Consider the following 27,980-nt stretch of genomic DNA (forward strand, 5'->3'; position numbering starts at 1 on the left):
TAGGGAATCAGCTGTTCCAAACTCCCTCATTTTATGTGTGAAGAAACCAAGGCTTAAGCAGATTAGTGACCGGCCAAAGGTCACATAGAAAAAATCTATGATTTTTATTATTCTATCTTTTGAGATGAGACTGTCTGAAGGACCAAAGACAGATTCTTCTTTATCTGGGAGAGGGAGGGTTGAACTTTTCAAAGCTAGAGTTTATCCTATAAAACCTTATTTTAAGCCATTTCACTCAGGTTTTCCGTTAACTAATTGCCCTTCTAATAGGGATGCGATTATTTCTAATTCGCAGTCCTAATCGCTTTCTTAGGAGGGGCAACCGGAGCGAGGGCTGGGGAGCGGATTTAGCAGTTTTGAGCTCGGATAGCCTTTGTCAAGATTAAGGAAGGGTTGGCGGAAAGGAGCTTTGGCTACAAAGCCACCGATTATGTCATCTCATCCCAAAGCTGCGCAGTATAAGTCAAGCAGCAACTGCCCCAGGGCTAGCTAAAGCTGCAATAGGGCCAACACGACCCAATGCAGCAATTGCAATAGCAGCAGAAGCACACGCTACTCGCCCCGGGTAGAAGTCCCGAGAGACCTACTCTGTCTCGTGCCGCACCCAGGCAGGCTCAGAGAAAGGAGGGGATGGGGGTGGGGGTTGTAACGGCATCGCCATGGCAACAGTGACGTGATTTTACCCTGGATCTAATTGGAGGAAACCCCGTGGCCGAAGCCGCAGCCTACCGGCCAACCGAACTTGCAGGGCCTGACCCACCCTCATTCCCTCTACTCCTTCCCCACCCCACCCCATCCCGCCCACTCCCCCTATCACCACCACCACCCTCCTTCCGCGCGCTCCAGCCCCATTGGTCAGCAGCTTGAAGGGAGGTGGAACGGGCAGGCGGATGGCCTCGCCGCATTGGGCCGCCGCGGGCAGTGGGCTTGCCTCCGCAGCCGCCCGCCTCTCAGCGCTTGGGGGTAGGGTGAGACGGGGAGGCTCCTTCGCCAAAGCCTAAAGCGGATCAAAGTAGGGGCGATCGGAGGCGGTGAAGGTGAAGGTGAGAGCTCTGGTACTGGAGTGGCTGTCCAGGGCTGAGACTCTCAGCCAGGTTTTCCTCTGTGGGGATGAGTGGCTGAAACCGGTGTGGAGATCAGGGAGCACTCTCTGGGCCCCCTCCGGAGGGGAGGGGTGGGGGTGGGGTGCGGCACTAACCGCCACCGCATCCATTTTGTGCTTCCTGGAAGGAAGCCGAGGTTGAGGCGAGATCGGGGCCGGAACCGGGAACCCCGAGCCTACGGCGTGACCGGCCCTTTCCCGCCTCCCTGCGGGCGGGGCGGGGCGGCCCACCGGGCTCCGGTGTCAGGGAGGGTGGCCGCCGCCCCGGGCCCGTCCCCGTCTTCCCTCTCGTTCGCCCGCGCGTCCTCCCCCGCCTCCTCCCTCGGCCCGCCCTTTCCTCCTCCCGTTGCCGCCTTCTCCCCCCTTCCCCCTCCCCGCGTCTTCAATTCTGCTCCTCTAGCATTTGTTCGGGCCCCAGGCTTGGATACAAAGGCGGTCCTGCTCTCGTGAAGCTTCCCTTCTTCCCATCCGACGCTTCCCTCCCTCCCCCCCAGCTACGTTCTCTTTTTCCCCGCATTTGCTTTTCGAGGGAGGGGGCAGCCAGTCTGGTAGGTCCCGGGAGATTACGAAAGATAAAGGCGGGGCCTAGGATGTCGGGGGTTTCCCCGACTGGGCCCCCCTGAAGTCCTGGAGCTGTCTGGATGACCCCCGCCCCCATCACTCCCTTCCTCCAGCCGCTCCTCCCTAGGTGTTTGAGCTGTGGGTGTGGGCGGGGTGGGCTGGGAAGGGCGGTGCTTGGGTTACCGGCCTGGGAAGGGGGCTGGGAAAGCGCTTTGGAGACAAAAGGCGGCCCGACCGCCCCTGGTTTGGTGCCGGTGGTGTTGGGTGGGGTGGAGGACGTCTGGTCTGACTTGGTCGCCTCATTTTCATCCTCCACCCCCGCTCACCCTTGGCGTTGGTTTTCTCTTATATTTCAATCCTCTTTTCTTTTCCCTTCTCCCCCCCACCATTTAGACTTTCGAGGACTCTTAACTGATCTGAGTTTATTGTCTCCTGCCCCCACCTTTGGAGCTGCTTCTCCCTCTCCCCGAAGCCCTGCTGCTGCCGCCACCACCCCCACTCCTACCCGCAACCTGTCCACTATGGAGAAGACCGAGATGATCCAGAAGGCCAAGCTGGCTGAGCAGGCCGAGCGCTATGATGACATGGCCACCTGCATGAAGGCGGTGACCGAGCAGGGGGCCGAGCTCTCCAACGAGGAGCGCAACCTGCTCTCGGTGGCCTACAAGAACGTAGTCGGGGGGCGAAGGTCAGCTTGGAGGGTCATTTCCAGCATTGAGCAGAAAACCGACACCAGTGACAAGAAGATGCAGCTGGTCAAGGACTACCGGGAGAAAGTGGAGTGTGAACTAAGATCCATCTGCACCACTGTTCTGGTGAGTCCTGACTCCCTTACTTGATGGGGGAGGGGAGCTATGGTTAGAAGCTAGGTCTGATCTAAACGCCTGATTTCCCAGTCGCTGGAATGACAAAATATAGGTACCACCTTATAAAGGGAAGATGTAAACTACATTATTTGATGCTAAATAAAATTTTTTTGTTCGTGGATTTGGAATTTTTGCTAAGTGGCTTATATTTGTGGTTCCCTAACATATTTCAGTACTTTAGACTCAAATCGTTTTTTAACGAGCAAATCTTTTTATAGTATACTTTGTCATTGGTATGCATTACCGCTTGGTTTTTTATTTGAAATGAAATTTAATGTTTTAATATTAAAGTATTTCTTTGGAAAAGACTTAAATCATCTGGAGGAATTCCTTTTTGTGTCTTAAGGAATGCCCTGGTTTGGTAGAATCAAAGCCAAAAACATAATAAAAAATATAAGCAGAATTTGTTATTATTACAGGAACTATCAATAAAAACCCCACCACCCAAATAATAATAATTATTGGTTTACTAATGTAATGTAAAAGTCTAAAATTGGGCTTGAAGATAATCTTCAGAGGTAGAGGCCTTTCAAATATAGAAGTTTCTGGATTCTAGCTTGTTTTAGGATGCAAACAGATTTTTTTGATGGGGGAGAAGTTGGCTGTTATGTCCCATAAAAATGAGGTAATTGTGATGTAGAGTTTTTTATTTAACTATAGTAAGAATTGGCACAACTTTGAATTTTCAGATTGTTTACACTTTATTAAAGGAATTGATCTAAAATTTTGCTAATACATTTTTAAGAAGATTTTTTTAAGTTTTATAAAACTTAGATTTGAGTTTAACACACCTGGAAAAGACATTTAATGGCATGTAAACAAAGCAACTAATATATTTCATTTTGGACAGTTGAGTTCTAGAGTTTACTAACATTTTCCTCCTGTTGGCTTAGTTTGACTGTGATCTGCTAAAATGGAATCATTTCTGGCAAGCAGTAGGTAAGGGAAGCTTTCCAAGCTTTTAAAACTGTTCTGCCTTAGTAAGGGTGGATATGTGGGGTGGAGTGGGTGACTACCGTGATTCAGCCTTGTTACTGACAGATAACATTTTAGCTTTGTCATTGCATATATAGAATTTGACTCCTGATCAGTAAGGTATATTTTAAAGTTAAGACTTTGAAAAATAGAGAACATCTTTTCCCCTAAGATGTCTGCTAATTTGTGAGGCTAACTGATAAGCTATTTATCTTTTTGCACATTTGTTTTTGTGTTTCATTAATTTTGGTTTACATTTTTATTAACTTAAATATGATATATGTATATCTGCATACATATATGTTTGTGTGTATATATGTGAATATGCATTTTCTAAGCAATATTTGGGATGTACCTCGAGTGCATCCACTAGTGGATGTTTAAAAAATAGGTTTGGGCATCACCTGAGTACTTAAAGAAATGCTTTGATGTATAGCAATGGATTTGGAGTTGGAGAATATTGGGGTTCACATTTTAGCTGTCTTTTACTAGCTGTGTGACTTTAATCAAATCATTTCACCTTGGTTGGGCCTCCATCCTAAACTATAAAATGAAAGCATTGAACTAGATGGTTAATCTCTGACACTTAGGCATTTTAAATAATTGTTGATTGAGATTCCTTCTGGTTCTAAATCTATGAACGACTCTTTGAAGAGAGAGCACATTTCTACCACTTTCTTACAATGACCTCAGCTCACACAGAATGTTGGGGCTGTGTTCTTGAGGAAATTTTCCGAGATAGGTTAATGTTCTGTGTAGCTCTTGAAATTTGATACTTAGAGTTGTGGGTAAATGGCTGAGCAAAAAAACTGGACTTGGAGTCAAAAACCTTGGGCTTTGATTGGCAGCTAAGAGTTACTCTTGACTTTAGACAAATCATTTTGCCTTTGTGAGTCCGGGTCTCTTCATTTGTAAATTGAGGGTGATATGCATGATGTGTCACTGGAGTTTTTTGAGAAAAACTTTGATTAGCGCTAATTTTTTTTTTTTTTGAGGAATTGTGATTCATCAAGAATAGAATCAGGTTGTGCTTATATTCCTTAATTATGCTTGTTAGATTACTATGATTTGAGGTGACCTTTAAAGGAGAGGCAAGTGTCTTAAATTAGCTTTGTAGGGTAATACAACTGTATGGACCCAGTTCTGGAGAGAAGGCCTGGAGTTCAAAGGTAGAGTATTATATAACCAGGGGGTCTGGAGAAGTTTTAAGCTGAGACAAGAAAACCCATAATGAGTTATAATATCTAGACTTTTGAGGTTGTTGGTGTCATTAATTGTGAGCTGGTAAAGACCTTCATTTATCCATTCATTCATCCATTCATTCATTCATTTATTCATTTATTTATGGGCCCTTACCTTCCTTCTATTGACTCCAAGAAGGAAGGTAAGGGCCTATAAATAAATAAATAAATGAATGAATGAATGAATGAATCAATACTATGTATTGGCTCCAAGGCAGAAGAGTGGTAAGGACTAGGCAATGGGGGTCAAATGACTTGCCCAGGGTCACACAACTGGGAAGTGTCTGAGGCCACATTTGAACCTAGGACCTCCCGTCTCTATGCCTAGCTCTCAATCCACTGAGCTACCCACCTGCACCCTGGTAAAGACTTTTATGAGGAAATATGGATATGCTTCAAGCATGAGTTTAGAAGTAACTTTATTAAATGTATATGTGAGCCAGTTGAAGAGAAGTAGACCAGTAAAGTATATATAGGCTAGTGATCCAGATGTTATTGATGTGGCTGGGAGAGGATTAAATCAAGGATGTGGGAGAAATGACATTAAAGTCACTCCAAGATCCTGTGCATGAGAGGTGAAATGAAGGATCCTTTGAATATAATTTGAATATTGATCATAGTGTTTATTATAGTATGAGGGAAGTCTTATGAAACTTATCAGTATTTATAAAATGAGAAGGCTGAATGGAGTCATGTGATTTAGAATTGAAAGGACCTTAAAGATACCTATTGGAGACCTTAGTTGCATCATCTGAAAAATGAAGGACTAAGCTAGTTAATCTAAATCTGAGTCCTCTTGGGGTTTTTGTTTGTTTGTTTGTTTTTTTGGTTCTAGTAGTAGTCCAAACATTGCATAGTCCAAATTAAGGTGGAATAGAAATAAGCAAAATGAAGACAGTGAAATATCTAAGAATTGACGTGAGGTCATTGAAAGGCTTGGTAAAAAATGAATTGTAGTTAGGTGAAGTAGTTGGATAGTAGATGGATAGATTTAGAAAAGATTGGGATGAAATCAGTTGGTGAAATGGCATATATAATTTCAGGAATTAAAGGAGTTCATTGGGAATGAAGAAGTAATGAAAAGGCCTTGCTTGGGTTTGGTCTTTTGCTTTTGGTGCTGGAAGAAATCACAATCAAGCTGTCTGTGTCCTTTTACAAATTTTCAATCTAGCCTCAATGAAACCTTCCTCTCTAGGCCTCCTTGATCTACTTTTATCTCATTTCTTGAATCCAGCTGTTCCAAACCTTTTCTCCTCAAACCTATAACCATCCTTTCCCTCTCTGCCAAAAACTTCCATTCATACTTTATGGAGAAAATAGACTATTCCCTTTCAGTTCTTTTAATCCTATACTGCATTTTAGAACTCCTTGACATTAATTTATTCCAGTCTTTGAATAGGTGTTTCTTCTAACCAAGACATCCCCTCCTTCAGCTTAATTCTTCCCTTTGTGTTAGCCATTTTGTTTCAGGAACGTATTCCTCTCTCTCCTCTCTCCCTTAGAATCCCTAGCTTCCTTCAAAGATCTGCTCGAGTTACACCTTTTAACACAAAGTCTTTCTGAATCCCCTCCTCCTCAAGGTGTCTGCCACCTAAAATTAGCTTGTGTCTATCTTGAATATGTTTTGCATATACCTCTATAAACTGTTTGTACTTGTTTTCTCACCTGGTTTGATTGTAAGTTCCTCCAGGGCAACAACTTATACTTTTTGTCTTTGTCTTAGCACCTAGCACCATGCCCAGCCAGGTCTCCTTTTTTTTTTTAAACCCTTACCTTCTTGGAGTCAATACTGTGTATTGGCTCCAAGGCAGAAGAGTGGTAAGGGCTAGGCAATGGGGGTCAAGTGATTTGCCCAGGGTCACACAGCTAGGAAGTGGCTGAGGCCAAATTTGAATCTAGGACCTCCTGTCTCTAGGCCTGACTCTCAATCCACTGAGCTACCCAGCTACCCCCGCCAGGTCTCCTTTTTAAATCACATCTTAAGCTATCATCCTATATCTTGCTTCCCTTTGACTAGCCAAACTCCCAGAGAAAGCTATCTACTCTCATTGTCCCTACTTCTCCTTTCACTCCTTGCATTATAGTTTCTAACTTCACCCAAATGAAATTACTTTTTCCAAGATTAATAATGATTCCTTGATTGCCAGATCCAACCCTTCTTGACTTTTCTCTTGACCATAGTAATTACCCTCTTTCCTTTTAGATCACTCTTTCCAGGATAGTCTTCTGTTGTCTTAGCTGCATTAGCAGCATCTTGGCCCCCTGGCTGTGAGTAGATCCTGAGGCTCTGTCCTAGGTCCTCATCTTTCTGTATCCCTCACTATCTCATTTGTTCCCTGGGTTTAATTATTTCTATTGAACTCTCTTCCTAAATTGCTAACTCTGTTGAATGTATTTCCAAAACAGAACTGATTCTCTTTCCCTTAAACTCACTCTTCCTAACTTTCCTCATATCCATTCCCTTTTATCTCAACTTACCTGTCCATCATCACCCTTCACAAGCCCTTCACAGTCTGGCTCCTGCCTATCTTTCTAGGTTTATATCAGCTGTGGTCCATCTATACTTGCTGTTTTTCACACTTGATATTCTTATCCCTGCTTCTCAGGAGGTAGCTTCTTTGAAAACTACGCAAGTATTACCTCCTACTTTAGACCTTTCCTGATCCCACCTCCTTTCCCCCACTTACTTTGTATTTATTTTGTGTTTACATATATGTGTGTTATTTTCCCTATTGAATACAAACTCTTTGAAGGCTGCAGCTGACTAAAATGTAGATAGTGACTTAGAACCAGAGCACCTAGAGCCTTTTTGTCTTCTAAAATATGCCTGTCTGTACTTTTATTTTGAGTAGTCTTAATTCATTGCAATTAGAAATCATTTTAATTTTCAGTATATTCAGTGCATTATATTTTAATGAAAAATCAGTAGGTATGATAAACTGTTTTCATACAGTTCATCTTGCCAAGTTCAACAAGCAATTTGTGCAAACATTAAAATACACCCACATAATACAGTTTAAAGGTTATATACTAAGCTTGATAACTAACTGATTTTTTAAAATCTGATCATGTTGACTTAAAATAGCTTTAGTTTAATAGGATAGTTGAAGAAAGTTAAATTTAGTTCAGTCTGAATCCCCAATTTGTCATTATTGAGGATTGGTGAATTTCAATATTATCTATTGGCTATATGCCTTAAAAGTAGATTTCATGAAAGATAATACACTGGCTTAATTAATAGAGTGTCTTACCTCTAGAAACTTTGGAGAAAAGATTGATTGGTGGGATAGATTACAGTAATCAATAATGCCGTACTTCCCATTATGTACCAAATACAACAATAATAGATAGCGGCCATTTGACCATTTGTTAGATTTTTATGCTTCTTGGAACTAGGTTTCATTCTTTGACATTCTAATATAGATCAATATATAGATCCCTTTATAGGCATGCAAAGTGTCAGTTGATTCTTGTAATCAAAGTGGACAGCATTCAGTTATACTGTGCTGTTTTCGTGATGTCTGCTGGATCTTTGCTGGCATCTTAGTTTTTGTGTTATTAGCAGAATTTTTTACATCAGTGTTTGTGTTCTATCATTTATCCCTGCTGTACAATTTTTAAGAAAAACAACACATTTCAGCATAGATTCAAACACTGCCTTTGTCATGTTTTTTTTTGTTACTCTTTTTATTTTGTTTGTTTTTTAAACAGAAAGTCACAAGTTTATCAAAAGCACTACTAAATGGACCAGGAGTCTTGTCTGACTAGAAATTAACAGTTTAAATTTGTTGACTGTCAAGAAAAATTATGAAGATACAAAAGAATACAAATAATCAGAGTATTGAAAAATTATAGCTATATTGGAATCAATTCCATTATGTGTAATTCTACATACATCTGTTTTAGTATTTATCCCAAATAAAGAAGTTTAGCTGTAGAGATTAGAAAAACCTCTTCGTTGTGTGGCTTCACCCGGAAGATTGTACTAGAACATGGATCTCCTCCTATTGAAGGTGTTATAAATTATCTGTGTACTTGTGACTAACTGTGACTTGTACTTCTGTTGTGAAAACTATTTAGTCAGGATATATATTTGGTCAGATTAATTCTTCTTTAAAATTGCCATAAAAACCAGTGGGACATAATGGATCAGAGGTGGACCTTAGGAGTCAGTAAAAACTAAAATCAGGTCCTGCCTCTGATACCAGGTTTTGTCCAGTTTCATCCTGCCAAATCTTTTATTTCTTAATCTCATAATCTTCATAATTAACCTGAAGCTGGAAGACAATGAGTAATAGATGAGATTTTTATCAGGTGCACTCCCTTTCCAGCTTTCACAGCCCATCAAGCCCCCCTTTCCCCCCCCAAAAAGGATAGTTTTTCAAGAGAGCAGAATTCTTTTTTTTTTTAATTGAGATTTAATTTTAATTTTTACATTCGTGGCAACCACTAGCTGGAGAAGAACCTCTCAAATTTTTAAGATAGCCTAGATAAAAAAATTTTAAGCCACATTTCTCTTGCCAAGGCTTTTTGCCCACCCCACCCACCCTCGCAAACTCCAATTCTCTTTGGAGCTGCTGCATTTTTCTTTTACTATTTTTTGCCCGGTTGATTGCTAAGAGAGCAGAATTCTTGAGTCTCCCCTGCTGAATCTGTGGTTGTGCAACATTCTTTCTTGACTGTGGATCTAAGGGAGGGAGTAGATAGATTTGAGGACAAAACAAAATTTTCCCAATTTTAATATGGATTTCCTTAGCTAAATTCAATACTAACAGTTTTTACTAAATGCTTTTAAAAAGTCAGGCTATAAGGTTTCTTGGTTCCTCTTTTGCTATATGAAAATGACCCTAAGTTTTCAAAGGGTATATTATTAGAGCTCAACATCTTGACAGAAACCAGACATCTTTTGAAGGTCAACCTTGGCAAGTTTTAGAGGGCCTTATCACCTAAAAGGTTATTCTGAACTTCTAGGCTCTACCTTCATCTGAGAACTCAGTTTCCCAGTCCTGGGACCCTGGGCTTTGATTGAAAAGCATTAACCTTATTTTGACCATACCCAAACCCACTACCACCCTTTCTGAAATACTCCTTTGCTACCACTTTTTTAGAGTTTAAGGGGTGAGTATAGCACTTTTTAAGGATGGAGATTCTCTTGCTTGCTTATATTTCCTATCCCTAGGACTTGATTATACTGCCTCTCACAAATGTACTTAATGTCAACATGCATTGTAATCTATGATGTTACATTAATTATCAGATTTGAAGCATGACTTTGAACATCAATTGGTGTGGAAGTGTCTTAGGAGAATGCACATATTTATACCACCATAATCGATAATCATAAACTACTGCAAGTACTCTGGAGAAAATGTAGCAAGAACTAATGGTTGTCCAAGCTTAAAGTCATTACATGAAAACCTGATGTGGGGCAGCTAGGTGGTATGGGTAGAGCACCAGTCCTGGAGTAGTGAATAGGTCCTAGGGTCTAGTCTGGCCTCAGACACTTCCCTGAGACCAACTATTGAGACCCTGGGCAAGTCTCTTAATCCTGTTTGCTTAGCCCTTGCCCTTCTGTCTTAGGTTTCTTTTAAAAAAACAAACCAAAAAAAACCCTGATGGGAAGTTCTTGGTACCATCTAAGGTCACAGGCCACATTGAAGGCATTGACCAGAACTTATTCTTTTCCAGTATTGTCATTGTAGGTACAGTGTGTTAAGTCACTTCTGTCAACAATCACACTCTAGTGGTCCTATCTTAGGTGCTACCTTCCTAACAAGCACAAAGCAGTTTTCTTCCTGTGTAGATACTATTCTGTATTAAAGAAGAAATTTCCTTTTGTTTCTTATTAATCTAAGAGTAAAGGTTGGGGGACAGAGATTATAACGATATGACTGAGGAATGGGGAAAGGTTGACCAAAGAAGAGCATGGGTAAGTGAGAGTCCTGCTAAGTCTCTTTTTCAGAGAACTGGCAAGGGCAAAAAACAATTTTGTTTTTATATTCCCTTTCTACTCCCCAAAACAGTGAACTCTACATTATTTTAATGACATGGATGAAAAATGTATATGTGGTCTTTTAATGCTGATGGACTGATAGGTAAGAGAAATTGTTAGTTTGAGTCTAGTCAGCATTGATCAAAGTAAGACAAATGTGTCAAACTCAAATAAAAATGGATCCCTGCAGGATGCATACTTACTTAGAATGACATACACATAATCATTGTCTATGTTGTATTGTATTTGTATTTTGTTAAACGTTTCCTATTACATTTTTATCTGGGATGCCCAGAGTTTGACATCTGGTGTGAGGGGGCTTTTCTTGTCATCTTTACAGATAAAATCTCTTCAGTTTGGACACAGACATGTCTATTTTTTATATCCAAATGAGTAGTCCTATGTTCTGTTACCTGCACTGTTCCTGTTGTCAGATTTATTCAAGACATGTAAAAACAATCGTCTCTCAAGGAGCTTACTTTTACTGGAGGAGACAGATCACAAATTTAGTCAAATCTGATTTCAGCAGCAAGAGAGGCTTTTTATTTTTCATGCTAGCTTTCCAAATAACCTTCCAATAACTTTTCTGTATGTCTCACTTAGCATCTAAAAAAGGGAACTAATACTGCAAGCAATGGAACCATTCCATTGAGTATTTTCTACAGTTTGATTTAATATTTAATATAATTTTATTCTAATGGCTTTAGGGTATTTTTAAACAGCAGTCTCTTTTCTTTAATCTAGAAAATTGTTTCTTGGTATCACCTAGAAATGGTGACCTGATTCACTTTCCCTTTCTACTGTTTTCAGGCAGTTGTCCTTTCTACTTAAGAGGGCCAAAATGATATCACAGTGTGATGCCTTTTGGCTATGCATAAATTAGATTTCAGTGAGGCAGAGTTGCACAAAGTTGTACTTTTCTCAAGTAGATTTATAGGTGATGGGGTTTTTGTTTATGTGGATTTTTGGATGTTTTTGTTTTTACCAAAGCAGTTTAGGAAGACAATCATCCACTTGGATTATGCTGACCTGCATCAGGGCAGGGAATGCCCATAATGATAGCACAGGTCCTTGAAGGCTGAAACATATTACTTAACAAAGTCAGTAGACTGTCTCCTTCACTCCCTCCCTCCCTCTCTCCCTCCCTCCCTCCCTCCCTCCCTCCCTCCCTCTCTCTCTCTCTCTCACACACACACACACACACACACACACACACACACACACACACACACACAGTCTTAGTAAAGGAGTAACTTTGCTGCAGATTTAGGACTGAAAGGAACTTAGAAGTTATCTAGTCCAACTGCTTCTTTATAGTGATGGAAACTGAGGACAGATGAAGTGATTTGACCCCATGTCCCCTCAATGTGAATCCCATGTTCTTTCCATTGTTTAACACAGCCTTGTAGTTAATGCCAATTATAATTCATTTACCAGATGTTCTAAAGTATTGGCATAGTACTGCTCCCACATTTTTCTGTGGGAACATATTTTTCATATACTTTTCATTTGTAATGTCTTTTGAATCTGGTTGGCTAGTGTTGGAGACATTCTGCTAATTATCTCTGACCTGCTTCTCTTGACTACTTGAGGACAAGCTGAAGAAACTATTCTTAGTTACCTGCTCTACAGTCATGATTAAGAGACCTGAAATGTTCATAAACTTTGTACCTGTCAACAATGCCAAGAAAGAATTTATTCAAGTAAATGTTAGAGAGAAGAATTCTAGGGTTAGATCTTTTCAGAGACAACTTTAAAGCAGATTACAGTACAAATATGAAATTTACAAAGGATTATAGAGAGAGAAATATTACTGGGCTTATAGCAGTTATTAAAAAATGTCTTCTGGAGTGTGGTCTTGACAGATTTGGGGAGGAAAAAAGAGGGAAACAGAGTTAGCAGTGTATTTTTTAAAACTATTGACCAGTGGAATAGTGGTTTGTCTATTTAAGGCTGAGCAAAATATTTTTAGAAATTTACTGCCCTGTGTACACAGAACAGATTTCAGAGTTGGGGAAGGTGGTATGAAAAGTAGATGGTGATGTTTAGTAATGGTAATATTTATCACAGATGGATCTCAAAAAGGAAACTTGGTTTATGGTAAATAGTTGATTTAGCAGCTGGTAGAATGCTTTTATTTTTGACTGATGAAGACATTTGATTCTTAGTATTGAATTAACTATCTCAATCTAATACAATTTGTGCATTATGAAGATGAAGCATGGTAGTTTTTTTTGAAAGTTTAAATAATTCATAGGACATGGTAGTAAGGAGTAAATAGGTCTTGTTTGCTTGCTTTTTGTGGTACCTGAATTTCTATGACTAAAAGTTGTCTTAATCTAAACACCCCAACTCCTAGTCCTTCTTCCTTTATCTTTCTAGGAAGTGGGAAGGTTATCAAAATGTGTACAAGAACAGGCCTGAAAGAAAAGCTTGTTCCAGTCATCAGAGTTGCTTCCTCTTGCCCAGTCAGTATATCTTAAGCCTAATAATAAACTGCAAATTTAATAATGTTATATAATATTTTGGCACCTACTAAAATTTAAGCATATACAACCAATTGAATACTTTCCATGTGGTGGTATTTTCTTTTCTAGTCTATTGTAAACCAACAAGTTAATCTCCTACTATTTTCCTACATGTATTTTGTTGCTAAAGTCACTACTTAGAATTCTCACCCTTCTGTAGTCTCTACCTGTCAACCCATTTACTTAAAGACTCAGTTTTAAATGGCAGTTTTTTTTCTCCTAATAGGTAACTGCCTATTTATCTCCTAATCTCTATCCAATGATTCCTGAAAACCTGCCTATCATGTAACATTCATATTCTGTCTGTTATGACTGTATCTTATACCCTTCATAATAATTAATTGGTAATAAGTTAAACATTAGGAAGGCCTCTGGCATTGAATAGTGTTTCTATTCCTAAGCAATCCATGTAACCTATTCATTCCCTTTTTATAAACATAGGCATTCCCTGCTGTCTACCTTTTTTGGTCTAAAAAACTATTGATAACATTAAAAAAGTATTATCATAGATACTAATAAGACCTGAGTTATAATATTTTATAGTATAATAAAGAACTTAAAAGATGTATACAGTTAATACAAGTTGAAATGAGAAAATGCCAATAAATACTGGATGCTATGTCAATTCAAAAGAAGGAAAGAAGGATTTTCTCTTTTTTGGATTGCAAGCTTGATTCCAGAGATTCTTATTCATTTTTCCCTCCTCCATAGTGCCTTGAAGATCACAGGCATTCAAGTATTTGTTAAATTAGTAAGATAATATAGTACTTAATAGAAGATAAATGTATGTCCATACATAAAAATTTCCAGATACTGTGGGGAGCACTTTCCCGTCTATTCATTTCTAAAGTTAAATAAGAAAATATTTGGTACCATTGGCATATTTTAATAAAGTGACTTTATTAACTTAAGTTGCTATGGCTTATTTTTTGTCTTTTAGGAATTGGTTTATTAAACTTGTGATTATAGAAACAAATTGAAGAATAGTTTAAGAGAAATTTTTTTGAGAAAAATAGAGCAAAGTTTAAATTTTGGAATTTTTTTGCCTTCAATCTTAGAGTTACCACCTTTAGAAGATACAAGTTATTTTAGTCAAATCATAATTATCTACAGTTAGTTTTTTCATTCCTTTTTAGTTAATAGAAACCTTAAGGATCTCTGATTTCATTATTTAGCTTTTCATGTATTATGCAGATTGAAATACTTCTATAACTTCATATATGGGTCTTCAGAAGTTGCGAGACCAAAATATTTCCTCACTCCCCAAGTAACCTAGTGATGAATACTTTTGGATTTTAGGTAGACTGGTTCTCTGACAGAAAACATGCAAATTGTTGCAAGGCCAGTACCCAAAGCCATTCAAACTTGGTAGCACCTGCCAGAATTTGTATTTGACTGGTATTATTTTTGAGAACCTTGGGCCATGTCTACACCATGATGATGCATTCATTGGAGGAGGATTTTATTTCTTTGAATTCATAAGCAATGCTTAATTAGTACTCTACTCATCCAGAGTAATGATGTAGTCATTTTTCAGTTCCCCATGACAGTTATGGAAGAAGCTTAACAGAAATAGGACTTTTAAAATCCTATAATTATTTAAAAAAAAATTTTTTTTTTTGAGAAAAGGAGAAACTGGAATGAGTATACCAATTAGGAGTAAAACGTTATTTAATATAACCCATAACCAGAATTCTAATTCAATTTGTATTTTTCCACTCTTGATTATACCTTTTTTTTTTAATTGATGTTCTAAAGTATTGGCATAGTACTGCTCTCACATTTTTCTGTGGGAACATGCTTTGGTATAGGAAGGTAGTTTCCTGGCCTGCAAATTAAAATCCTATTGAGTTGCCTTGGGCACTGAGTTTTAAGTGAGTTGCCTCTGTTCACACAGTCAGAATGTCAGGTAGAATTTGTATCAAGGCCTTGCTGACTTTGTCCATTAGGCCATATTGCCTCTACTGATGGGACTTTGTTGATAAGAACTAAAAAAAAAAATATCCCAATAACCAGTCTATGTGACCCTGGCACCCCAGGGAGCTCTCTTTAGATTACATTTTGCAGAATGGCCTGGTTTCCTCCCTAGGAGTTCCCTATATCAATCACAATACAGACCAATACACCGAAATGAAACCTATATTTCAGTTACAAGTGCATACTTAAACTTGACTATCAATGGCAATTGATAATGTCATTTAACTGTCCTCAATGTTTTGAGGGAACTGGGGCCATGAATTTAATCTGGAAGAAGTGTGGATACTAGAGGAAAGAAGGGGTGAAAAATCTGTTGACCAGTCTTTGCTGCTGTTCCATATGGATTAACCTCATATATGAGACTTCACAAATTTGACAAGTCCTCAAATGCTCTATAGTTGTTTTTGTTTCAATCTTTCTCTATAATAGTATTTCTGTTTTTCTTCTATCCTTAGTTATCTGGATAGAACAAATATAGATTCTTAAGCATGTCATTTTGTTGCGAATACAATAGTAAACTTCCTTAAACAATTATCTGAAATAATCACACCCTAATAATTAGATCTTAATTGCAATGCTTCTTTAGACTTAACAAAAAGGTAATTGTGTTATACACTTTAAGGACGTGTTCTTAGCTTGTAAGTATAGGACCATTGCCTTTCCAGACATCTATATCTTAAGAGTCCTTAGCCTCAGTATCATCTTCTCCAGAAAAAGGCTTTGCTGATTCTCCACAATTATTTTGTATTTACCTTCATTAGATTTATATTAATCTGTGTTCACATCTCCTCAATAGACTGTAAACAATTTGAGATCAGGAATGTTCTCATTTTTGTCTGTTTTTCCAGTGCTGGGTATATAATAGTTGCTTAATAAATATTTATAAATTATTTTTAGTCATTTTGGACAATACTTCATGTTGGACCCATATGTACAAGGGCTAGCAAAGCAATATTGACCTATTTTTAATCTTATAACATCCTTACTATGACTTCAGGATGCCTGTCCAATTTAAGATTACTCATGACTAAACCAAGATTGTGACTTCCTGTGCAGTTTTTTTTTCCTTTTAAGGAAAATAAATGCTTTTACTTCCTCAACAGTTTTTTCTCCTTTGCAATAACTAGGCACTCATTTCAGAATTCTTGAATAATTGAAAAAAACTTCTGGATACCTGTGTATTAATGATAAACTAGTTCATTATTTGGACCTTTTTTTAGCAGACAATTTTGAAGTGTCAAATTAATTTTAATGTACATCAATAAGTTTTGAATGATGGTGTTTATTAGCTATCTTCTGCATCATACAGTTGGTTAGATCAGGAGTTTGTCGTTGTGTGTGTGTGTGTGTGTGTGTGTGTGTGTGTGTGTGTGTGTGTGTGTGTGTGTGTGTTGCACTCAGGTGACTAGAAGAAGCCTGTGAACCCTTTCTCATGTTTTAAAATGTGTAAAATAAAATGCATAAGGTTACATAGGAAACTAATTGTAATGCACCTAAGCAAATGTGTGTATGTATATGTATAAAAAGTTCACCTCCCAAGTTAAAAACTCTTGTTATATAATAACATAACTGATATAACTTTCATTGCTCTGCACATAGTATCACTTAACTGTTAGAACCAGAAGACTCCCTAGATCATCTTGTTCAGCCCTCCCTATTTTACATTTATGGAAATTGAGACCTGGAAAAGAGAAGTGACCTACCCCAGGGTTATTCAGGTAGTAAATTTCATTACCTCAAAAAATATAACAGATCATCATTAATTTAAAACTATTTAAATTTGCTTTGAGTTTGGAGATCAGACCACCAAATTTGTAAGAATTGGACATAAAGTAAGTGCATAAATATTCTTGAGGCAGCACTCTATAAGTAAAGAATGAACTTATAGTATCTTTTTTGTCTACTCAGAAGCTTCTTTGTTACATATCAATGAGGTTTCTGGGTATCTGGATCCAACATTCAAAATGTTACTAAATTACACATTCCAGGTATCTTCCATCATTATTTATTTTTCATGGCTTTAGCATTTTTGGAATTTTCCATCTTTGTCATTACTAACAGTAATGAAGTGGTACATTTTAGCCTCTTTTACCAAGACTTCCCTCCTGTCCTGGTAGCCCTGTTCGATTTATGCCTGTGGTCTATTTCCTTAAGGTTTGGTTACTGAGCTTTCTTTCAGCTCACTTTTTTTCCATTTTCTGAAGATGATGATTTTTAGCAGAGCTAACAACTATAGGTTCAACAAATATCTTTTAAAAGAGTTCTTTGTGTATATGTGTACTTCTTTAACACAATCATGACAGAATCCTAGTAGTAAAAAAGGAATGTTCAAGACCAGTACTCTTTCAACTTAGTGATTGTATAATCTTTTCCAAGTCATTGCTGAGCCAGTTTTCTCATCTGCATTATGAACTTGAATATTATGAGAAAGTATGTTTTGTAAAGAGCATTAGAATAGGTTTTGCTAATATAAATATGTTGTCGAATAGCCTTTTTTTTTCCTAAATAGCTGTCAGTTCTGTATTCCTCAGTATACATGATTAAGAAGCTATATAATTTAATTCAGGGTTAGCAAACTAATAGCTGAGTTATTAAAGCAGGTAATAGTTTAAATTGATAGTCTTCAGAGAACAAAGTGGCTGTAGTGATTGAAGTTGTGAGCTTTACAGAGTGCTTTCTTCACAACTTATTGAGATAAAAAGTATGAGTATTATCCTAATTTGGGAGCCCAAATAAAATTGATTGTAATCTTTGACCCTAATAATCCTGGTTGATATTGGAAGCCAGCTCCTACCCTTGACATTTATACTGTAACATTTATAAAAGAAAAAATTGTGTAATTGATCTATTTGAAAGACCTTTAAATCTGGACCACAATGAGATCATCATCATGAAGTACTTATTAAGTTCCTAATTGTTTTAGCCAGAGTAAGAATTCTTTGAACAACTTGCTTCCTAATCTTCATTCCAGACATGGATCCGTTTGTGACAGAAAATTAACCATTTGTTTATTTTCTACAAACCCTTACCTTCCATCTTAGAATCAATACTGTAATATTGAATCCAAAGCAGAAGAGTGGTATAAGATCTAGGCAGTGGGGAGATTAGGTGACTTAACAGGGTTTTATAGATAGGAACTGTCTGAGGCCAAATTTGAATCCAAGATCTCTCATCACAATTCACTTGAGCCACCAAGCTGCACCCATTAATTTTATTTGAGGCAGTAAATTACAACCCTTTGAAGAAACACAACTCTTCACTTGAAATAGAATGCAAGAAAAGTGCTTTGAAATTCAATGTCTTAAGTTTTTTAAATAACTTTCTGAAAGTATCATGTAATGACTGATTTTTTCTTAAAGTAATATTTTATTTTTGAGTTTTGAATTCTTAAAAAAGAAGTCATTATAGAGATGAAGAACTTGAGTCTCAGGATCATTTGCCAAAGGTCATACAGTTTAATAATAACTTTTTATTTAGGGCTTTATGGTTTGCCCAGTGACGTCTATGTGTTATCTTGTTTGTTCTTACAGTAATACTTTTAGGTGTAGGTTCTTTTAATATTCCCATTTTAGAGATGAAGAAACTTAGGGAGAAAGTAAGCAAATGATTTGCCCAGGGTTACATAGCTAATAAGCTTCCAAAGAAGAATTTAGACACAGATCCAAGTTCAGAGCACTATCCAAGAGTGGTAATAATAGCTAGCATTTATAAGTGCTTCACAATATTTTATCCTCTATAACAAAGGGAAGGGTAGGTGCTATATTTATTCCCATTTTATATATAAATAAACTGAGGCACAGAGAGGTAAGTGACTTGCCTCAGTCACAGCTAGTAATGTCTCAGATCAAATTTGAATTCAGGACTTCCTAATTCCTAATTAGAAGATGGGAAAATTCAATATTTCTAAGACTGTTAGGAAGTAGGCATGCTTGTCATGGTCCAGCCATTTTTGAAGACACTTTAGGGAGAGTGAAATAAACAAACCAGAACATTATCCACAATGACTCTAACAAAGTATTTTAAAAGGAAGGTGAAATCTGAATAAATGAAAAACCAATGGTAGTCCTGGAGAATAGATAATGAAAACATTTCATTTCATATGCCTAAGTGGTGAAGGGTTTGTATGATCATAATGTATACATTATCCAAATGTGTTTTTGCTTAATTGTTTTCCTTTATTACTAGGAAATTCAATCTGGAGAAGAAAAAAATTTTTCCTACAAGAGAACAACTGGTGTCATTATCATTATAAAAGGCCTCAATTCAAAAAGTTGTATTTATGTAAGGAAAGATTATAAAGATCCAAGATGATCCAAGGCATTTTACTTGAATGAAATAGTTCTCTTCTTTAATTTGAATGGATCCATCTCTTTGATTGTATGATAAATGTTTTCAGGAAATTCCAGTTTGGAGTTCCCTAGTTTTAATTTCCTATTTTGATTACCTCTAAGAGATTTGGAACTTAGAAGATTAAGGAATCCCAAACAAACAATCCCTTACCTCTGTGTTCCAGTAGAGGCAGTCCAGATTCTTGCTTTAAGTACTAAGTGAAATATCATGAATTTGCTCAGGCCTGTAGCCAACCAGGAATTAAAATATTTTTACCATTTGTAAGATTAAAAATTAATGTCCAATACTCCAAGTATTATTTTTATAAGATTTATTAATAATCACTTGAAAGTAGAGGAAAGAAAAAGACCTACAGTAATGCAGAAGAGAAAGAGGACTGGGAAAACACCCCAACTATATACAAAATATGAATTCTGGGGAACATAGTCCTGGGGTACAAAATTCTTAACTACACACATTCTAACCAGTTTCATTCAGCATTCTACCAAACTCTACTTTGAAAAAAGAAACTTTTTGACACCATCTTAATGTTGCCATAATGGAATTAGAACAGAAAAGAATCTAGTCATAACAATGTTTACCCTATAGAACTCGTGCTGCTCTGAAACAGGTAATGGATTCCTTATGATAGATGACTTTGACCAACCTCCAATCCCAATTTGATATGTATGTATGTATGTATGTATGTATGTATGCAGCAAATATTTGCTCTTTAAAACATTTTATCAGTCAGCAAGTAGTATATCCCTTTTATACGTTGTAAGCTTTCATTTAACAAGATTTAGATGGTAGTAAACAATTTTGTGTCTTCATAAATTTTTAAATAGAATTCTGCATACATGAGTGAGAATGTCAGTTTTTTCCTTTCTTGATAGGAAAAGGGAAGATAACTTTTCAAAATTGAGTGCTACTGACAGAGAAATAAATAAATTAGGCATATAAAATAAAAAAGTAAGTTTTCATTTAAAAATATATATAAGATGTTGAATTTGTTGTGATAACCAAGATAATTTACTTTTATTAACCTGGATATTGTATGTTCGGGGATTAAAGCTGTTAATAGTCAAAAGTGGTTTTCTAAATTCTTATCTGTTAATGTGGTACATCGACATGGTTACTTGAAATAGTTAACTTCATTTTTATTGGCTCTTCATCCCCCACTTAGAGAGCTTTCCTTAATTTTTAAATCCTTAACCATGTATCTTAGAATTGATACTGTTATAATTTCTAAGGCAGAAGAATGGTTACTTGCTAGGTAGTTGGGGTTAAGTGACTTTTCCAGATTCACACAACTAGGAAGTGTTCGAGCTCACATTGAACCCAGGATTTCCCCCTGCAGGCCTTCCCCTCTATCCAGTGAGCCACTTCACTGCCTCAGAGCTATCCCTTATAACAAAAAAAAAAATTTTTAAGAGGAAGGAAAAACATTTTCAGCAAAATCAGTCAACACATAAATGTCTCTTCAACATGTACAGGTGTTACAACTACTCCTAACCTCCAGACAAGCAATGGAAAGTGTCTTTATAGCTTATTTGAAATTCAGCATGGTCTTTAATTTTGCAGCATTTAGTTTCTTGGTGTTTTTTTTTTTTGATGTCTATTATTTTCATTTAAATTGATGTAGTTTATATTGTTTGGCTCTCTTTACTTCATTTATTAATCACCACCTCTTGTCTGTAAATCAGTGGATACAGTGGACAGAGGCAGGTTTCAAACTTGGCCTTCCCTATTTTAAATCTAATGCTCTTTTCACTATACTGAACTCTTATTCTTTGAAGGGAGTCTCTTACTCTCATCTCTATGAGCAAAATCTAAATGTAGCCTTTAGAAAATGGGGAGATGGAATTTGCCCTTAGACCAGGTAGCTTCTTCAAGGTAGAGCTTGTTAAAACAAAGAACAAACAAACCCAATAGCTTTGATTGAATACTTCTCAGAAACTTAAGTTGCCATAAGGAATTAGTTAAAACAAACAGTTCTCTAGTTAGAATTAATAGTGCATTTTTTGCTTTCTGATATACAAAGGCTTTAGGTATGGGGGGGAGGGCTATCATCAAAATTATGCTGCTACATTTGTTTTGAAAGGAAAGTAGTGATTTAGAATAAAATGTATATTAAGTTGTAGATATTTATTAGTCTTAGCATTATACATGTTTATAAGGTTTTGAATTTGTCATATATAAGTTGGTATATCATAACATTCCAAGAAATGTGATTTTTTTAATTGACCTATGTCTTATATCAACTATGTAATTTGCTATATATTTTCTTCCTATAGGAGCTCTAATGATAAAATGTTCCTTGTAGAATTTTTTTTAATAGTGACTTTGAAGGAGGGTTCTTTCTCCTCACATATGATCTCTTGTTTGAAGTGGTCTGTTAACATCTTATACAACCAAAAGAAATTATTTAAGTAGATGTTGGGGAACATTAGTCGTAAGGAATGTATTGGCTAAGGAAGTTTTCAAGGAGGAGCTACTGTAGATAATTCATAAGAGCATAATATATTGAAAACATAAGATGGATCCATATGCTAAAATTTCAAATAAAATTAGGGAAGGCCTATGGCAAATAAAAATGCTAAATCATACTCTGTACAGACTTTCAATTTGCTTTCTTATTAAAAGGTTTTTCTTACGGAGTTACTTGCCCATTTTATATATATATAACTTAATTTTCAAAGCATAAATCTGAGGTTATATATCTGATGTTCTTATTTTCTGTGTAATTAATGTTATTTGCTACCATGTTTTGATAACATTGGTGAGCCACTAAGTAGAACCCATAGTTGTTTTTGTTTTTTTGTTTTTATTTGGGCTAGTATGTATTTATTTGGGCTCTTGCTATTGATAGCATATAGAGAGACAGAAGAATTATTCTGTACCTGTTGTTTCCTTCACAGAGAGCTAGTGGCATCTGACAAAGAACCTTGATACCTGGCTGAAACTCCAGGATGGAAGTAATGCACAAGTCACTTTATAAAAGCCCAACACTGTAAATCGTACGTAACAGCTATATGCAAACTAGTAGTGAAAGCTAATATTTTTAGAAAGAAAATCTTTTTATTTGGCACTTTGTGGCCTAGTAGTTACTAATGAAGTAGCTTTTTCACATACCATTAGAACCTACAGAAGGTAGAGAAGTACGCAATAGCCCAGATCCCAAAGAAGTATAAAATTATTGATGGGGGAGGAGGGAGAAAAATAGTTACAAATACTATTTTCTTTTTTCTTTATTAATTTAGGATATTATTTATTATCTTTTAAACCCCACAAACACCACCTCTCCCCAACATGGTACCTGAAAAGTATAAAAAGTTCCTGATCAAAATTTAAAATTTTAAAATATATATGTATTTATTCATATGTGTGTGTATGTCTGTATTTTAGTGGTGAGCATGTTTCCATGGAAGTTTTTTGATAGAATCTTATTCTAGCTATCATTTATTTTGGCTAGTAAAGATATGAAAGAAAAGTTCAGAAACATATAATAAAAAAAACTTATAAAATGTTAATTTCTTAACTCTGAATTGTTATCACTTAGTGAAAAAACTACAGAAGAGAAAAAATTAAAAATTCAATTTGTGAAAAGAATTTGAATTATGGGAAAGATAAATTATTCTCCAGGTAACTAAAGAGTAGTATGTTGATAATATGCAGTTAGAAATTTTGTATTAATACTTTTGTTTAGTGAACATTTGATAATTTTATGATGGAATTGACATGGGGATTATAAGAATTCTAATACTATATTGTGTGGTTATGATTAAATGACAGCTCTGAAGTTGCTTACACTACCCCCTGGTGGCTGAGTAGCTTTTCATGGTCTTTCATATCATCTAATTCTACCTACCCAATTAATTTTTGTTGAATTGGTATTTCATCTTAATTTATTAACCAGGTTCTAGCTGATAGAAACTTGTAGCATCAGCTGATGCCTCATCATGTTCTTTTACTTAAATATTTGTATCTGAAATTTTTTTTCATGGAGTTTTAAAAATAAGTGTATATAGTTCTAATACTTTTTTCCTAGTTAACTTGAATGCTCTTTTTGAAGAAGCCCAAAAAGGACAATGGTATCAACTAACTGATAAAATGTTTTTTAAAAACTTAAAACTTAACACTGAATATTGTTTTGATTATTTAACTGTTTAATGATTCTTTGCATGAATACTAAAAATTAACAGTAAAATCCAAAGTGCTTAATTTATTACATCTGGCATAATTTTAGTGGTGTATTTTTTTCCAGATGGCAGATAATATGAGAAATTCAATGTTCAGGCCACGTTTGTGTGTTTTTTAATGTAGTAATGCAAAGCCAAATGCAATCAACTTTACTATTTTTATTTTATTTTAATTTTATTTACACCAAAGAAATTCATTAATCAGTTCTTGTCAAATCTGTGAGAACTAATGTTTAATTGACTAAATTATTCTCAATGTAATGAAGATTCGGGCCTTCACTTCTGAATCTAACTCTAGATTTATATCTTTGATGATTGCTCTTGTTTTTGTTTTTGTTGTTGTTGTTGTTGTTGTTTTCTTAACCCTTACCTTTCATCTTAGAATTAATACTGTGTATTGGTTCCAAGGCAGAAGTATGGTAAGAACTAGGCCAGTGATGGCAAACCTATGACATGGGTGCCAAAGATAATATACAGAGTGCTCTCTGTGGACACTTGGGTAGAGCTGCTCCTCTCCCCCCTCCTGATGCACCTGACATTTTTTCACATCACCCAGCCTTCTTCCTAGCAGCCCAGTGGGAGCACTTCCTCCCCTCTGGATTAAAGGGGGGAGGGTGCACAAACATGGCACTGGGAGGGGGTGGGGCCAGAGGTTAGCACTCCATCTCTAAAAGGTTTGCCATCACTGGACTAGGCAAGGGGGGGGGGGGGGGTTAAGTGACTTGCCCACAGTTACACATCTAAGAAGTGTCTTGAGTTCAGATTTGAACTTAGGACCCCTCCAGTCTCCAAACCTGGCTCTCAATCTACTCAGCCAACTAGCTGCCTCCACATTGCTCTCACAAATTTTCTGCATTTGCATGAAAAGAATATACTTTTTATTTATAGCCAATTGGGTTGAAACATAACCAGAAATTTCCTAAAGGCCATATTGGTCATCTTGTTCATGCATGCTAGCTAATTTAGATGCGTTTAAAACTGCTTTGGCTAGGAAATATCAGGATATACAGATTTCTTTAGATATATGTCTCATAATAAATTTGACTTTAGATTATGGTATGCTTAGTGTTTGATAAGTACATCATTGTAATTTCTCATTAAAACAGCAACATAAGTTTCTGCTTTAGTGATTTCCAACAAGTAAATCTACTAAAGTTTATTTATTGTGAGAATACACAAAGCTTTATCACTAATTTGTAAGTTGGTAAAAGTATCTCCAGGGAACCAGGGTAACCTGAGGTTTATAAAGCTCTTGATAAGACTATAGAAATAAGCTTTTCAGTTTTCAGTTAGAAAGATTAGGATTCAGGAGATTAGTATCTGGCCCTACTTTTTCTGTGAGCTTGCTGCCAGACTTTTTGGCAAATCATTTAACCCATAGCCTCTGTCAATCTCATTTTTTAAAAAATTTCATTGTATTGACTGCCTTATTATTAGCACATTGGTTGATCAGAAATTCCCTCTACCAATTCAAAGCACTTAAGAAAAAAAAATTTTAAACCTTTATATTCCATTTTAGAATCAATACTGTGTATTAATGCCAAGGCAGAAGAATGGTAATGGGGGTTAAGAGACTTGTCCAGGGTCACACAACTAGGAAGTATCTGAGGCCAGATGTGAACCTGAGACCTGGCTCTCAACTCACTGTCCCCTCAAATCACTCCTATTTGTGATTTAGTAGATCTAGTCTCTTAAGTCTGTAGGACTTCCTTCAAGAGATCCATGAAATTGAGGGCTCTTCAAGAATGTAAAGAGATCCCAGAAGGTTTGACAGGTTTGACAATGGCCAATTTAGTAGATCAATCGATCTGAATTGCTTGATGCATATGAAAGTTAAGTGACTTACCAGAATCACCAAGCTATTTAGCATCTAAGGTAGAATTTGAACCCAAGTCTTTTTGACTCAAAGGAAGACATTCTGCTTTTCAATCTGTGACTTGTTTTTTTATGAGATACAAGTGATATAATTTCTATAGCTTTATATTTTTAGCTATTACAAATTTATGGTGTTAAATTTGTGTTATTAAGAAGTGTCATTAGAAGTCATTAATATGGACATTTCTTGCTTACTAAGGATTCCTTACAATTAGCATGTGATTTCTCTAGTTCTTGAATGTTTAAAACTACTTTTAAGTACTTTCCTTTTTATTGTCTTTCATAATATGCCTTCTTTGAATGTATAAAACTCTTCTATGAGCAAATTCCAAATTAATGGAAGTGGATTAATGGGGTTTTTACTGTATTCTTAAATGTAAATATGAGTTATTATCTGTAAATGTCTGCTATATTTTTGCCTACTGTATGTTGAATTCTATCATGAGTTCCCTGGAGCTGTTTTATTTTATGTTTCTCAAAAAAAAATTGATAATAACTTGAGCTTTGAAATTTTATGGACAGACTTTATTTTCATAAAGTTTATCATAATAGACATTGTCCTATTCACTATTTCTAGAATTTGCAACTTGATGATTATGTTCCAGTTGCATATTTCTGGAACTTGTTAAAACAAACCTTGTTTCTGTTTTATTTGGACATTAGTGACTGACCTAAATATTGAAGACATCTAGAAGAGTGGAGTGTAGAAATCTATAAATACATAGATCCACATTTCTAGAGTTAACAAACAGGCAGGGGAGGGATGGAACAGGGGTTGTAAAAGAAAGTGGATAGTAGTGCAGGTCTAGCAATCTAGTATCATGTAATTTATAAAACAGCTCTGCTTTTAAAACTGCCATAATCTTAAATACAGTAGAAAAGCTTACCCAAAGCCCCTCTGGTATTTGAATACTGTCTTAATTATCATATGAAACACCTAGAAAGTAATTCTAAATTCTGTCATTCTGTCTAGAAATCTTGTCAGCCTGAATCAAAATATAAACTGGACCTTTTATTCCTAGTTTAAGCCCAGAGTAGCGGTTTTCTCTCAATTGGGCAGCAAGTTTGTTTTCTCAGCAAAATTCTTCCAGATAAGAGTGTAGGCCAACATACTTGAATAGCAACTTTGTATCAGTTTTTGATCTGGTTAGCCTATGCAGACTCTAACCCTGTTAAAACATACTATTTCTACATATCTTTTGCCTTAAAGCATTATTCAACTTCAGGTGTTTTTGAATTTAAGGATGATTAATTTTTTTAAAGGCTTTATCTGGAGGCTTTAAAGTTTTATATATATAAACATAAACCAACCCTTCTCTTCCCCCTCCTCCCCAAAAGAGGGGCATCTGTTGCTATTATCTATTTGTTAAAATTTAGGTGTGTTCTCCCATCCTCTGTTCTGGATCCATCAGGCAGATTTTGAACTAAATATCTCTTAATTCCCAGATAGTATAGTATTATTATAGCTTTGGAACCAGAAGATGCTTGCCATGGGCAAATTAGTACAAAGATTGTCTAAAGGTTAAAGTAAAAGTAAACTGAGCCCTGCTTTCTAAAGTGATATGACTGGTGGTGTATCACTGTTTAGTTAATAAGCAAAATGTACGTGTGTATTATAAATTATTGCATACAATTAAATAACTTATGTCTAGCTGTATCGGTATCCTGTTTTTCTTTCAGGAATTGTTGGACAAGTTTTTAATAGCCAATGCGACCAATCCAGAGAGCAAAGTCTTCTATCTGAAAATGAAGGGAGACTACTTCCGGTACCTTGCTGAAGTTGCCTGTGGTGATGACCGAAAACGTAAGTATGCTTGGTTTGAGATGTTCCTGATAAGCTATTAAAACAACTTGCAGTTAGCTAGAGCTGGCACTTGTAAGGAATATTCAGGCAAAGATCTAGATTTTACAGTGACGCAAATAATGGGGAAGGGAAGGGTGATGGGGCACAAAAGTTGGATTATGGAGTCTGTGATTTAAAAAAATAATGACTTTACTGCAAGTTAAAGGTTGAATTTGATTTTATAAGTTATAGATATTCTTTCCACCATGAAGATTGTAGGGTTTGTTACAGAGAATTGCAGTGTGTGAAAGAATGCATCCTCTATAGCCAATGTGGTGATGAACCACCATGATGTTGTCCCTTCCTAAAATTAAGGAATTGTAAGACCCAAGAGAATCAAATGTATTTAAATCTTAATATGTGTTTTTCTATTTTTCCTTAAACTAAACCAAACATAGGACTAAGCTGACCTTTTAGAGCCATTGATAATTGGATTCGTTTTTATTATTTCTTCCATATTGTTGAATCAAAATTAGCATTGAATGAAAA

General features: G+C 36.4%; 1 protein-coding gene and 1 long non-coding RNA gene across 6 annotated transcripts in view; one reads left to right on the forward strand and one right to left on the reverse strand.

Moving 5' to 3' along the window:
- Nucleotides 1-492: 492 nt before the first annotated feature.
- The window catches only part of YWHAQ (tyrosine 3-monooxygenase/tryptophan 5-monooxygenase activation protein theta), a 33,234-nt gene continuing 5,746 nt past the window's right edge, over nucleotides 493-27,980 (forward strand). Inside the window, exons 1-3 of one of the 4 annotated variants that reach the window (XM_007476151.2) lie at nucleotides 493-1,043; nucleotides 2,057-2,478; nucleotides 27,329-27,452. In XM_007476151.2, coding sequence (XP_007476213.1) covers nucleotides 2,185-2,478; nucleotides 27,329-27,452 — 418 coding nt within the window. In that variant the 5' untranslated portion in view covers nucleotides 493-1,043; nucleotides 2,057-2,184. Of the gene's footprint in view, nucleotides 1,128-1,177; nucleotides 1,791-2,056; nucleotides 2,479-27,328; nucleotides 27,453-27,980 lie in introns of those variants that run through there. The other 3 variants (XM_056813316.1, XM_056813315.1, XM_001381126.4) reach the window with 3 other exon arrangements.
- Nucleotides 9,327-27,980, reverse strand: part of LOC130456514 (uncharacterized) — a 55,002-nt gene continuing 36,348 nt past the window's right edge. For both annotated transcript variants that reach the window (XR_008915500.1, XR_008915499.1), the window contains one exon: nucleotides 9,327-9,432. This is a non-coding gene — a long non-coding RNA (uncharacterized LOC130456514). The remainder of the gene's footprint in view (nucleotides 9,433-27,980) is intronic.

The sequence above is a fragment of the Monodelphis domestica genome, chromosome 1 (assembly GCF_027887165.1).
Source record: "Monodelphis domestica isolate mMonDom1 chromosome 1, mMonDom1.pri, whole genome shotgun sequence".
Taxonomy (NCBI): domain Eukaryota; kingdom Metazoa; phylum Chordata; class Mammalia; order Didelphimorphia; family Didelphidae; genus Monodelphis; species Monodelphis domestica.